This window comes from Puma concolor, chromosome E2, assembly GCF_028749965.1.
Source record: "Puma concolor isolate L17-30 chromosome E2, mPumCon1.1.hap2, whole genome shotgun sequence".
Lineage (NCBI taxonomy): Eukaryota > Metazoa > Chordata > Mammalia > Carnivora > Felidae > Puma > Puma concolor.
In genome coordinates, this window is record NC_141681.1 from 13,830,929 (window position 1) to 13,845,152 (window position 14,224).

At 39.0% G+C, this 14,224-nt stretch overlaps 1 protein-coding gene and 2 non-coding genes across 4 annotated transcripts in view; all 3 read left to right on the forward strand.

Annotated features, from left to right (window-relative positions):
• Nucleotides 1-218: 218 nt before the first annotated feature.
• The window catches only part of SF3B3 (splicing factor 3b subunit 3), a 48,216-nt gene continuing 34,210 nt past the window's right edge, over nucleotides 219-14,224 (forward strand). The window contains exons 1-7 of one of the 2 annotated variants that reach the window (XM_086688936.1): nucleotides 219-369; nucleotides 4,210-4,343; nucleotides 5,747-6,073; nucleotides 6,839-7,011; nucleotides 7,532-7,673; nucleotides 10,144-10,256; nucleotides 13,040-13,177. In XM_086688936.1, the coding sequence (XP_086545062.1) occupies nucleotides 4,274-4,343; nucleotides 5,747-6,073; nucleotides 6,839-7,011; nucleotides 7,532-7,673; nucleotides 10,144-10,256; nucleotides 13,040-13,177 (963 nt within the window). In that variant the 5' untranslated portion in view covers nucleotides 219-369; nucleotides 4,210-4,273. The remainder of the gene's footprint in view (nucleotides 370-4,209; nucleotides 4,344-5,746; nucleotides 6,074-6,838; nucleotides 7,012-7,531; nucleotides 7,674-10,143; nucleotides 10,257-13,039; nucleotides 13,178-14,224) is intronic. The other variant, XM_025920624.2, reaches the window with a different exon arrangement.
• Nucleotides 6,379-6,458, forward strand: LOC112857618 (small nucleolar RNA SNORD111). The gene has a single exon (XR_003223344.1). It is a non-coding gene; the product is annotated as a small nucleolar RNA SNORD111 (small nucleolar RNA).
• On the forward strand, nucleotides 12,709-12,800 carry LOC112857619 (small nucleolar RNA SNORD111). The gene has a single exon (XR_003223345.1). It is a non-coding gene; the product is annotated as a small nucleolar RNA SNORD111 (small nucleolar RNA).

Sequence of the window (14,224 nt, forward strand, 5' to 3'; positions counted from 1 at the left end):
CCCCTCCTCGTTTGCGCGCCAGGTCTTTTGGGCTGCCCACGAAATGCCCGATAGATTTATGGTTTGTTTTGTTTTTTAAGTCCACCTTAAAAGGTCTATTTTTTATAGTCTCCTGGGAAAAGTAACGGCCATAAGGTATGTTTAACTAATTTTTAATGCGGAGTCAAAGAAAGACAGAAACATCAAAAAAAAAAATTACTTATACATTCTTCAGGCGCCTGTTGGGGACTGTTTTACGTCGCGTGCCCGCTTTTAGGTCCCTGCTTTAAGAGCTAATGGCGGAGCCTGGCGGGTTGAAGTTGGCGGTGGCCTAGGCCTTGAAGGAGTTCAGCATCTGTCGGATATCCACGCCATCCTTCCTGAGGCAGGGTAAAGAAGCAGCCTTCCGACTTCCCCGGGCTTGGGGAGGCAGAGAACGGCTATGTAGGAGGGTTAGCTGAACGTTTGGCAGAGGTCTTTAAAGCAGCCTAGGCCCGTAAGGTCCCGGCAAAGGACGAGGAGGAGGTGGAGGGGAACGCTTGCGTACGAAAATGGCTTTCAGGAGTCGTTTCCCACTTCCTTTTACAAGGGGGGAACGAAGCCTGGGTCAAAATAAGATTTCTAGAATTCTCCCTGCTTTTTGCCCCTGGAGGAGGTGTGAGCTGGGGCAAGACGGATGTAAAGGACACACTAACTGTAAGGTGGGACGACCTAGCGTGTTAAAAGCGTAAAGAACGGGAACAGTTTTTGGAGCCAAGACCCTATTTTGAATTTGTGTTTTGGTAATGGGGTAACTGTTTCCTCCACTGATTTTCAGTTTTATCATGTATAAAGTGGGGGACAATAATATTTATTTTGAAGACATTGCGAGTTTCAATGCGGTGATGTATCTTTGGCGCAAGAAGAAATGGGGGCAGCAATCACAGGCTCATCTTTTAGTAGTCAGAGACAGGAGATAGAAGTGGGGAAAATCACAAAATTTACCACATTTTGGCTGTTAGTGTGGTTCCTGGTATATAGTTCTTGTAGTTTTAGAATGAACTTCCTTCACAATGCAACTTCTGCTACTGATGAAAGAATAATTGGGGAACCTGAATCCAACCAGGTTTGGGGGAAATGAACTTCACAGACTAACGGATGTCATCAGTTATAAAGGAACTGGAAACTAAATTGAGTTCTTAAGGAGTTAGAATGTAGAGTTGGCTGGGGAACTTTTCAGGGCTTTTGGAAGGGGCCTGTACGCCCCCCCCCCCCCCCCTTTTTAAAATAGCATTTCTTTACATTTAGTATAGTCAATCCTGCAACATGGATCTTGTTGACAACATGATAGGGTTTCATTACAAATTTTGTTGATAACTGCAGTTTATGCAGAAATGACGTTTGAAATTTTATAACCACAGAGGATGCAAGAGAATAAATTTACTTTTGTTTGAGAATCACATTCACTTTTTTTCTTGTTTCTTTTTTTTAAATATGAAATTGACCACATTACTACTTTTCAATTGAGAACAATTATAATCTATTCTTTGCTTCTTTTCCCTCAGACTTTAAGCTGAGAACAACTTTCCCTGGAACTTTTACAGTGTATATACGCCCTTCTGGGGATGTGGGTGTATGTCTGTGTCTGTTCGTTTTCACTATTTTGCTTCTTGTAGGTCATTTCCCCACTCTCTTTTTCCACTTTCCTTCTTCACTACCATCCTAGAAGAACATTAAAAATGTTCCTTAGTTTCAAGAAGGAAAATTTACATCTCTCAGGACCCATATCCAGAGTGGAGGATTTGATCCTTTCCTCTCAACCATTTCTGGGTTGGGCAAAAACCGTTTCTGTGACTATTATTTATGAGGACGCTTACTCATAATTTTCTTTTCTCATTTAACAAAATCAAATTTTTATGTTAATTACATAGTGATTACATTGATCTCTTGCTTTTTGTCTGTAAATAATTGAAAAAATAACTTTTCTAGCAATAACTGCATAGCTGTAGTTTTAGGTAATTTTATGGTAAAGAAAGGTACATCAGTTTGCTTTTGCACTCTTTAGTCCTGTTGAATGAAAAGAATCCTTTCTTGTGACTGTACAGTCTTTTAGAGAGGTCTGAAATAACCGGAATTGAGTGTTGTTTTAGTTTTTGATGGTGAATAGTTTTAAATTTTAAATTCTAATCATCAAATATTGAGCTAGATAAGAGATGCAAATGGAGACTACACTTAAGTTACCATTTTTATCTAGCCAAGGTCTGGTTGTGGGGAAATAGGGACTCAGATTTCTGGGGCTGTAGATCGGTAGAGTTTCTTTGAAAGGTAATTTGGCAATATCTATCCACATTTCAAATGTATGAATCTCTCAGTACTGCAGTTTCACTTACAGGGATTAATCTTAATTAAAAATTAAGATAGATTAAAGATTAAAGATATATGCATACACGTATAAATGACCTATAGAGGAGGGATTTTCTTGGCAGCAACGTTCATAATAGCAAGAGATTGGGAACCTGAATGTTTATCAGTAGGGTATTGTCTAAATGATCCTTATATACCCATTCAGTGGAATACTCCACAGCTGGAAAATAAAAATGAGAAAGCCTTTTGTTTACAGCTATCTCCAAGGTAAAGTAATAAAAAGTAAGTTGCAGGATAATGTGAGTGTACAATATATAGTGCCCAACCATTAGTTAGAAAGAAGAGAAAATAATAGTATTATATTCTCACTTACAAATGCAGAAAATGTCTGGAAGGACATGATACATAAGTTAGTAAAACTGATTTTCCCAGGGGGGAGTACCGAACGGAGCTTTTTGCTGTGCTTTTTAAGAATTTTGATCCAAGTGCTTGTATAGCCTATGCAAAATAAATAAATGTAGAGGTGCTTAGTTTCTGTGACTGTAAAGGCAAATAGTGTTGTATTAATGGTACCGATTCCAGCGTTTTGTTAGTGGCTTGTTAGTCCCACTTGTTAGTGACCTCAGGCAGGTGATTTAATTTCTTAACCTCAATTTCCTCAGCTATGTAATTAGTGTAACAATGAGTTATTTATAGATTTCTTGTGAGATTAGAGACAAAAGTTTATAGCATAGTGCCTGGAATGTAGAATGCACTCCAGTTATAAATATGTTTGTCACTAGGCCTTACTCTCTGGGTTCTACCTTCATCCATAAGTTCTTATATAAAAATTTTTTTTTATTTAGCATTTTATTATTACTATTTTTTTTATTTTCTTAATTAAAAAATTTTTTTAACATTTGTTTTTGAGAGAGAGACACAGAGTGTGAATGGGAGAGGGTCAGAGAGAGAAGGAGACACAGAATCCAAAGCAGGCTCCAGGCTCTAAGCTATCAGCACGGTGCCCAGTGTGGGGCTCGAACTCATGAACTGTGAGATCAGACCTGAGCTGGTCGGATGCTTAACCGACTGAGTCACCCAGGCTCCCCTATCATTTTTATTTTTGTTTTTATTTTATTTTTTAAATTTACATCCAAGTTACTTAGTATATAGCGCAACAATGATTTCAGGAGAAGATTCCTTAATGTCCCTTACCATTTAGCCCATCTCACCTCCCACAACCGCTTCCAGCAACCCTCAGTTTGTTCTCCATATTTAAGAGTCTCTTAGGTTTTGTCCCCCTCCCTGTTTTTATATTATTTTTGTTGCCCTTCCCTTATGTTCATCTGTTTTGTCTCTTAAAGTCTTCATATGAGTGAAGTCATGGGATATTTGACTTTTCTCTGAATGACTAATTTCACTTGGCATAGTACCCTCCAGTTCTACCCATGTAGTTGCAAATGGCAAGATCTCATTCTTTTTGATTGCCGAGTAATAGTCCATTGTGTGTGTGTGTGTGTGTGTGTGTGTGTGTGTGTGTGTATGTGTATATATATGTATACGTATATATATGTATATATGTATATGTATATATATGTATATATATATGCGCCAGATCTTTATCCATTCATTGATCGGTGGACATTTGGGCTCTTTCCATACTTTGGCTATTGTTGATAGTGTGGCTATAAACATTGGGGTGCGTGTGCCCCTTAGAAACAGCTTACCTGTATCCCTTGGGTAAATGCCTAGTAGTGCAATTGCTGGGTCATAGGGTAGTTCTATTTTTAGTTTTTTGAGGAACCTCCATACTGTTTGCCAGAGTGGCTGCACCAGTTTGCATTCTGCAGAAATGTTTGTTAAAACAAGTTTTCAAGCTGATATTTTTCTACTTTTATGTTCTCTTAGCTTGTTTTACTTGGTATAACAGGCCTGATTGTGGAGTTGTGACTGTCTCAGTGTTGCTGCCACCATGTTTCTATACAACTTGACCTTGCAGCGAGCCACTGGCATCAGCTTTGCCATTCATGGCAACTTCTCTGGTAAGATTTCCAGTTATTATCTTTATGAATTTAACATTTTCAATATTAACTGGTTTCATGTTTTAAATTCCTTATTTATTTATTTTTCAAATGTTTATTTTTGATGGGGGGGGAGTTTTGGGGGAGGGGCAGAGAGAGTGGGAGACAGAGGATCCAAAGTAGGCTCTGCGCTGAGAGTGGAGAACCTGACACGGGGCTTGAACTCAGAAAACATGAGCTCGTGACCTGAGCCGAAGTTGGACGCTTAACTGACTGAGCCATCCAGGTACCCCTCAAATTCCTTTTTTAAATTCAAAATTTTTTCCTGAAATATATTGTAGAAAAATTTTTCTTAAATCCTTAGACAACATCATTTATATAATGTTGATAGTCTCTAAAACAGTTTGAAGTACTTGATCTTATCCTATCCCCAAGGGACCTTTCGAAAGTAAGGTGGCCTGATAAGTGGTGTCCTTGAGCAAATGAGAATGGAGCAAACGGGATGGAAAGGAAGGCATTTAGGCGTTAGATAGTGAAGACCTGTACGAGGGCAGCAGGGACAGATATAAAGAGAAGGATATGAGTTTCTAGCCTGGGTGGCACAGAAAATTACAGTAATATTGATAACAGGTTAGTTGGGACCGGACAGGAGGTTTGGGAAGAAAGAATTTATTTATTTTATATTTTGTTTATTTATTTACTTTGAGAGAGTGTGCTTGAGTTGCAGGGTGAGGACGGGCAGAGAGAGGGAGAGAGAAAATCCCAAGCAGCCTCTGTGCTATCAGAACCTGACACAAGGACACAAGGACAGTGAGATAACGACCTGAGCTGAAATCAAGAGTCGGATGCTTAACCCGCTAAGCTATCCAGACGCCCCAGGAATTTAGTTATTTTAAACGTTCAGTTAAAAGTTGATGACAATATATCCCAATAGAATTATGTAGTAGGCAGGGAGAGATGGGTGCAAATTGGTGTTTGGAGATGTTGATTATGGTTATGAAAGCAAGGGAGCTTTCTAGGGGTGAGTTTAGAAATAAATGGTATATATTAGCAGTTTTAAAAGTTCTTTGAGGTCTGGATGGACCAGTTGGTTAAGTGTCTGACTCTTGATTTTGGCTTGGGTCATGACCCCAAGGTCGTGTGATTGAGGCCCTCATTGGGCTATGTGACAAGCATGGAGCCTGCTCAGGATTCTCCCTCTGCCCCTGTCCTCAACTTGTATGAGCTCTCTTTGGAAAAAAAAATTTTTTTCTTTGAAACTGCTTTTGTTAAATCATACCAATTCTAGAAATGAAATTGAATAAGAAAACTTAAAATACCAAGCCCCCAACTTACTCAATTTTTTGTCTTGAGTGGCATTTTGATCCATCCAGGTACTTTTTGGACTAGTTCTGATTGTGATCTTTATTGTTTTGGTGATCTAGGAACCAAACAACAGGAAATTGTTGTTTCCCGTGGGAAGATACTGGAGCTGCTTCGTCCCGACCCCAACACTGGCAAAGTACACACTCTACTAACTGTGGAAGTATTTGGTGTTATACGGTCACTCATGGCCTTTAGGCTGACGGGTGGCACCAAAGACTACATTGTGGTTGGCAGTGACTCAGGTCGGATTGTTATCCTGGAATACCAGCCATCTAAGAATATGTTTGAGAAAATTCACCAAGAAACCTTTGGCAAGAGTGGATGCCGCCGCATTGTTCCTGGCCAGTTCTTAGCTGTGGATCCCAAGGGGCGAGCTGTTATGATTAGTGAGTGACTTGCTCTTTTGAGTGCATCTCTGATTCTTACAGATGCTCAGTTTAGGATAACAATGCTGTGCTCTTGGCATTATGCCAATAAATTCCTTACCTGGGTAAAGTTTGGATCGTATTTCAGTTAATACCATGGTTTAAAGTTGCTTTTGCTTTTAAAAGAATGGGAAAAGTCTTAACATACCTTTTCTATTTCCTGTCTGGCTGGATTAGGTGTTTTTTCCATTTCTTTGTGTGTAGCCAAAAACCTATGATGAACTAAATGATTTTACATTATTAGGAGTGAATATGGTTGCTTTCATCAGCCTGAAGTGATGATTCACATTCATGTCTCTTCTCTGATAAATATCTTGAAGAAAATTATGTGTATCTGATCAGGCCTCTAGAGGGCAACCCCCCCTGACAAGTTACAATACTTTAGATCTAACTCAGAGATTAAAGCCAGCAATTTTTATGAAGTTTTAGTTTCCCAGTATCATTAAATCTCGGGCATGCTAAAAAGTTTTGAAGAGTTAGTGGATATTAAGGTCTGTATTAGTAAGGAGGGGGTATAAAATGCTGTTATTTATTTTACTGTGGTAGCAAAATCTTACGCTAAATATACTTATGTTAGAGTTACGTTATATAACTTACATAGTTATGTTAGAGTTAGTGCTGGCTACTAATGATTTTAAAGGAATAATTGTGATGTGAGTCTGGCTGTTGTGTAAGCCCCTCTTCATTTTCTGGAAATTTTATTTGTTTTGTCTCCTTTATCTACAGGTGCCATTGAAAAACAGAAATTGGTATATATCTTGAACAGAGATGCTGCAGCCCGGCTTACCATTTCATCTCCCTTGGAAGCCCATAAAGCGAACACTTTAGTATATCATGTGGTTGGAGTAGATGTAGGATTTGAAAATCCAATGTTTGCTTGTCTGGAAATGGATTATGAGGTAATGGGGACTTTGAATCCTTCCTCTCCTTCTCTCCCTCCTTTCCTCCCTCCTACCACCCTGCTTTGGGTTTCTTCACTCACCTCAGTGCTTTCCTGATTGGTTTCTTCATTGTGCATGTTTTATAATTCTGCTAACAGATATTTTCTGTTTTCCAAATGTCTTACTAAGATTCTTTGAAATGTTTCATAGCTCACCTAACTATATAATAATACCTTACCCTGATTTGAATAGTATCCCTATAAAAATGGTATTTATTGGAAAGAGTTGTCTAAAAAAGGAAGTGAAACTGTATGTGGGATGTTTTTTGCAGGGAGGTAGTGAAAGGTGGGGCGTACCATTCTTTGCCTTGAATGGAAGGCAGTAGGGAGAACCCTTACACAGGAGACCCAGGTTCCTGTGTAAGCTCTGCCATTAACCTAGTAGTGTGAACGTTGGTAAACTGTTGTGGACCTCTGCTTCCCCATTTGTAGATGGAGGAATCCTGATGCCATGTTTGTGCTCATGTACTTCTCTATAGGAAGCAGACAATGATCCCACAGGGGAAGCAGCAGCTAATACCCAGCAGACGCTTACTTTCTATGAGTTAGACCTTGGTTTAAATCATGTGGTCCGAAAATACAGTGAACCTTTGGAGGAACATGGCAACTTTCTTATTACAGGTATTTTTGTCTCCGAGCTTCTCTGTACCTTTTTGCTTAGCACATTTTATGTACAAACTTAGGGGAATTTACTTAATGTAAGGGTTTGGAAACTGTAATTCATTTGTAATAAGTCTAAGTGCCTTGTCTCTGTTTTGGCGAGGTTAAAAGTTCAGAGTGGTTGACTCTTCTAATGGGGGTAAGGAAGAAAGGATGAGACAGCCCTCAGCCTGGAATATCGACTACTGTTAGGTGTGCTGATATTTTTGCTGTAGGTAGTCTTTCGCTCATTAAGAAAATTAAAACCTAATTCTTTGAAAAGACAAATGGACGAATCCAACAAGTTAAAATTGTATGTATGTGCATGAATTTGAAAACTTAGGTGAAACAGGAATATTTTTGAAAACAGTTACCAAATTGACCCAAGAAGAAATTAAGACACTTGAATAGACCATCCGTTAAAGAAATTGGAGCAGTTGTCAAAGATCTTCCCCAAAAGATTTAAGGTCCAGAATTTTCAGGGACCTTAAATTTCTCCAGAGATTAGGAAAAAAAGAAACATTTGTATCACTCTATGAGCCTAAATATAACAAATACCAAAACTTGGGAAGGACAATAACAAAAAAAAACTATATGCTAGTTATAAATGCCAAAACCTAAGATTGTAGTAAATTGAAGTATGTGTTTTAAATGCATCATAGCTAAGTAAGATTTTTGTAGGAGTTCAGAGATACTCTGTTAGAAAATTAGTATCAGGGGTGCCTGGCTGGCTCTGTCAGTGGAGCTCTTGATCTCGAGAGTTGTAAGTTTCAGTCCCATGTTGGGTGTAGACATTACTTAAAAATAAAATCTTAAAAAAAAAAAAGAAAACATCAGTGTACCTTTAATTCATTATATTAAAAGACTAAAGGAAACGACTATTTTTGTGGTCAGCTAAGTTTCAGTAGGCTTGGGAAAGATCGTCCTCCCACTCCTTTATGTTTTGAGTCATTTGCACTTGGCTTGATGTCTAATGTGATATATGTCTGTTGTTGGGGGAGGATTTTGGAGAATAATACAACATAGCACTTGTCTTTGAGCATTAAATCTTAGAGAGTATATGTTAAACAGAAGAACCTTGGAAAATAGATTATGCATCTCATTACCTGCTGTAACATTACCATGTTTTTTTGACAAGGGTTTGATTTGTTCAACAATGTTTTATTGAGTCTCTACAATCAATATGTGCGTAGTCTGTCTACTGGGACCTGGGACTGCAGTGGTGAAAAATTAGATGCGTTGTCTCCTTTATGCAAAATCGAGTTTAGTGAATATGTGTAACTAACAAAAAAATTGCCCGAGTATTTGCCAAATGCCAAGACAGGGTTGAGGAGAGAGAGGTCTCTAAACCAAGGAAAGAAAAGGAGTGTGTTAGAGAAATCTTCCTAGAGAAGTGCCCTCTGTGCTGAGACCTGAGGATTAGTTAGGAGTTAGCTAGGTATGAGGAAGGAGTTTCTGATGTGGACAAGATGCACAAAGGCCCACGTGCAGCAAAGAACATGGTTCATTCAAAAAACTGGAAGCTCATTGTGATTAGAGGTAGAGGTAGTTAGTGGTGGGGAGGTACCTACTAAGGATTTTATTTTATTTTTGTTTATTTGTTTATTTTTTAATGTTTTATTTTTTTAAGAAAGAGAGTGAGTGGGGGGAGGGACAGAGGATCCAAAGCAGGCTCTGTGCTGACAGGCTGACAGCAGCAAGCCCGATGAGGGGCTCAAACTCGCGAACTGTGAGATCACGACCTGAGCCAAAGTTGGACGCTCAACTGACTGAGCCAATCAGGTGCCCCTTATTTTATTTATTTTTGTGCTACTGAAGGATTTAAAGCCGGGGAATAATAACCTGTTAAAGGTGAGCATTTTGGAAAGATAACTTGCTGATGTTTTGGCTAATCAAATGGAGGATAAGACCGTAAGCTACATTAGGAAGCTGTTTCACTAACCCGAGAGATCGACAGCATGAGCAGCATGAACACTGCTAAGGAGGTAGAATCAATAGAGCTGTGGTTGGGAGAAAATGGAAGGGTGATGCCCAGGTTTCTGGTTCTATTGGTCAATAGTGGTATTCTCTTGAGATGGAGAACCCAGGAGGTGGAACAGATTTGGGAAGGAATGCGAGTTTGTTTATGAATACGATGCATTTTTAAGCTGTTGTGGAATATCCATGGAAGAGTATACAGTTGGATTATAGGTCTGAAGATGAGAACTGAGTTTTGGCCTCCAAGCAAAAAATTTTAGATGCATTATCTGATACCTGGACAGGCTGAGATTGTCGAAACTGTGCTCCCTCCTTGTCTTAGGCTAGTATCAGGGAAAACAAACCATTGAATGTTTCTCAGTCTCAGCTACTTGTACCTTCATCTGAGATGTGCTGAAGGAGAGAAGGAATTGAAAACGAAATTATAATTTGTGGTTATGTTAAATCATTCCTAAGTTCTGTTTTCTTCTGATAGTTCCCGGAGGGTCAGATGGTCCAAGTGGAGTGCTGATCTGCTCTGAAAACTATATCACCTATAAGAACTTTGGTGACCAACCAGATATCCGCTGTCCAATTCCCAGGAGACGGGTAAAAATTTTTGCCATAGGATAAGATATTTGTGTTTGTGAAATGAATTTATTTTTTATAATTATAGTATAATCTTTTAGTTTATGTGTTAATCAAGTTTTAGTTTCTCTGTAAATCCTTTTTTTTCCCCCCCAGTGTCTGTTTTTGAGAGAGACGGAGAGGGACAGCGCTAGCAGGGTAGGGCAGAGAGGGAGGGAGACCCAGAATCTGAAGCAGACTCCAGGCTCTGAGCTGTCAGCACAGAGCCCGATACGGGGCTGGAATCCACAAACTGTGAAATCATAACTTGAGCCGAAGTTGGACGCTCAACTGACTGAGGCATTCAGGTGCCCCTGTAAATCTTATTTTTAATAAAGCTGGTAAAGTATTTTAGTAAAAGCAAAACAAATTCTTTGAGAAAAGGAATTAAAAACACAGTTTCTAGGGGCGCCTGGGTGGGTCAGTTGGTTGAGCGTCTGCCTTTGGCTCAGGTCATGATTTCACAGTTCGTGAATTCAGGCCCCACATCGGGCTCTATGCTGTCAGTGCAGAGCCTGCTTTGGATCCTCTGTCCCCTTCTCTCTCTCCCCATCTCTTGCTCTCTGTCTCTCTTCAAAAATAAATAAACATTAAAAAAAAAATTAAAAACATAAAAAACACAGTTTCTATTTCAGAACAGTCTGGATGTTATCAGTTTGAAATTCTTGCAAATTTCTGGTTTGAAGACGCCAGACATATTTATCGGAAATAGATTGTTTTCCATTGCTTGTCTTTTTTCCTTGCGTTCCAACACAGGAAATTTCAAAGAATAGAACAGTGAATCTCTGCTTTTTATGTAGAGGAAAAAGATTCCCCAATTTAAAATTATACTATATTTAGCTTTTCTTTCGTATGATACAGCTACTACATACTTCCTAAAACTAACAATTTAATAAGTTGCAGTCGTCGTGACACTTTAAGAATCTCCTAAGATGTAGTTCCTAAAAACAAATTTTGCCACATGACCACACTACCAAGGTCATGCTCAAGAATTACTATTTTGTGTAATACAGTTATGTAGAGTTCATATGCTTATTTCTCTCATTGTCCACAAAAGTTCCCTTGTATCTACCTTTACTGTCTTTTAGGTTATTTTGCCTCACCTTTGTTTGCTTTTAATCTTTTATTATATTGACATTTTTTTAAGAGTCTAGGCTAATTTTCTTGAAGTTTGTCTCATCTTTTTCTGTATGGTTAGATCCTTGTTAATATTTTTGATAGAATTATTACATAAGCAGTGACACATTTCCCACTATATCACATTAGGGGCACATAATGTTAGTTTGACTCCTTGGTGATGTTAAATTGATCACTTTAAGGTAGTGTCCATCTGGGCTTCTTAATTGTGAAGGTACCTTTTCCTTTTTGTAGTTGGTGTGGAATCTGCTGGTGAATTTTGAGACTGTAAATATTCTTTTCCCCAGCATCTTTTCACACAATGCTTTTCCTCTCAGGTCAGTTACTACATTGGTGGTTGAAAATGGTGTTTTATTAATTTTATTTATTTATTAAAATGTTTATTTTGAGAGAGAGAGTGAGCAGGGGAGGGGCAGAGAGAGAGAATCCCAAGCAGGCTTCATGCTCAGCACGGAGCCTGATGCAGGGCTCCCAAGACCCTGGGATCATGACCTGACTTGAAATCAAGAGTCTGATGCTCAACTGACTGATCCACCCAGGCGCCCCAAGCGGAGTGGATTGTGGAGCCTGCTTGGGATTCTCTCTTTTCTCTCATTCACTCTCTCCCTCGTGACCTCTCCCCTGCTTGCTCTTTTGCTTTCTCTAAAAAAAGAAAAAGGAGTTGGACACTTAACCAACCGGGCCACCCAGGCATCCTGAAAATGGTGTTTTACTGATTTTAATCTCAGTAGTTTACTGTGGAAATTATTAATTACTAAGTATATGCACAAGTAAAGTGTAATGAACTTCTGTGTATCCAGCTTCAGCTAATTTTGTTTGATCTTTGCTTTCTCAAGCTCTTCTTTCACCCCTGGTTTTATATCTTTTTGATATATTTTTAAAATTAACATTTTTTAAATTTATATCCAAATTAGCATATAACTTTTTGACATTAATTTATAGGACCTGGGATTAAGCCTTTTAGGTCTTAGTTGATCTGATATATGATACCTGAGTAGGAGTCCATAAATCTTAGAAAATCTGAGAAGAAATCTATCAAGATAAATTATTGGTAAGGGGTGGTGAGTAATTTGATTTGGTTGATGAGACATTTGTTGAGCACTTAACTGCTAGGCACTGTACTTGGGTTTGGGACTGCAAAGAAGTATAAAACATGTTTTGCCCTTGAACAGCTGACTCAGTGAGGGAAATAGAAAATGTTGGAAACATGAAAAAAAAATCTAAAATCATAGTCAAGGAGCTGCCTTAGGAAGTTGGTGTAGAATAGTGCTGAGTGGACATGTAGGAGATTTCTTCATAGCCTAAAATGATGACTCTTTAAATTTCATGTCTTTTTTCTGACATTTTTCTCTGGAGAAAGTTCTTGATGTTGCTCATTTATTCAGGATGTAGAGTGAAATTGTGGCTGCTTTTTTGTACAGAGGCTTTGTCATATATTTATAGTAGATAAGAATTTTTAGCTATTGTGTTTTACTTTTTGGCTGGCAGGCTGTTCTGGGTCAAAGCTTGTGTAGAGAGGCTCCAGGTACCTGTAGACGTTGAGTGGCCTGTATTACGGTAAGGTGCTAAATTCCCTATATAAGAAGTACTCATTTCTAAGTTGTTGGTTCTGTGTTTGACTTTGCTAGAATGACCTGGATGACCCTGAAAGAGGAATGATTTTTGTCTGCTCTGCCACCCATAAGACCAAATCGATGTTCTTCTTTTTGGCCCAAACTGAGCAGGGAGATATCTTCAAGATCACTTTGGAGACAGATGAAGATATGGTAAGCAGATCATGGAGGGAGAAGGAAAAAATGAAAAAATCCTTTTGCTAGGTTTAGTTTATTTAAAAAAATGTTTTTTAATGTTTATTTTTTATTTTTATTTTTTTAACATTTATTTTTGAGAGACAGAGCACACAAGTGGGGGGGGGGGCAGAGAGACAAATAGACATGGAATCTGAAGCAGGCTCCAGGCTCTGAGCTGTTAGCACAGAGCCCAGTGTGGGGCTGGAACCCACAAACCGCGAGATCATGACCTGAGCTGAAGTCGGAGGCTTAACTGACTGAGCCACCACCCAAGCACCCCTTTTAATGTTTAATTTTTGAGACCGCGTGAGAGCATGTGTGTAACAGTGTGAGTGGGGGAGGGCAGAGGGAGAGAGCGAGAGAGAGGGAGGGAGACACAGAATCTCAAATAGGCTCCAGGCCCTGAGCTGTCAGCACAGAGCCCAACACAGGACTCGAACCCCTGAACCGTGAGATCATGACCTGAGCCGAAGTTGGACGCTTAACCAATTGAACCATCTAGGTGCCCCTTGCTACGCTAATTTTAATATATTTAAATAACCTTATTTCAAAAAGTGATATTTAAAGAAAAATTTTTTTAGGTTTATTTATTTTTATAGAGGGGAAGGGGTAGAGAGGGAGAGAGAGAATCCTAAGCAGCCTCTGCCAGTGCAGAGCCTGATGCAGGGCTTGAACCCACAAACTGACATTACCACCTGAGTCAAAATGAAGAGTCAGATACTTTTTTTTTTTTTTTAATATATGAAATTTATTGTCAAATTGGTTTCCATACAACACCCAGTGCTCATCCCAAAAGGTGCCCTCCTCAATACCCATCACCCACCCTCCCCTCCCTCCCACCCCCCATCAACCCTCAGTTTGTTCTCAGTTTTTAACAGTCGAAGAGTCAGATACTTAACTGACTGAGCCAGGCAGGTGCCCCTGAAAAACTGATATTTCTGTGTACATTTAAGGTTTACACAGTGTTTTTATGAACTATTTGTTCTTTAATACTACTTTGAGATAGGACAAATAATACTTTAC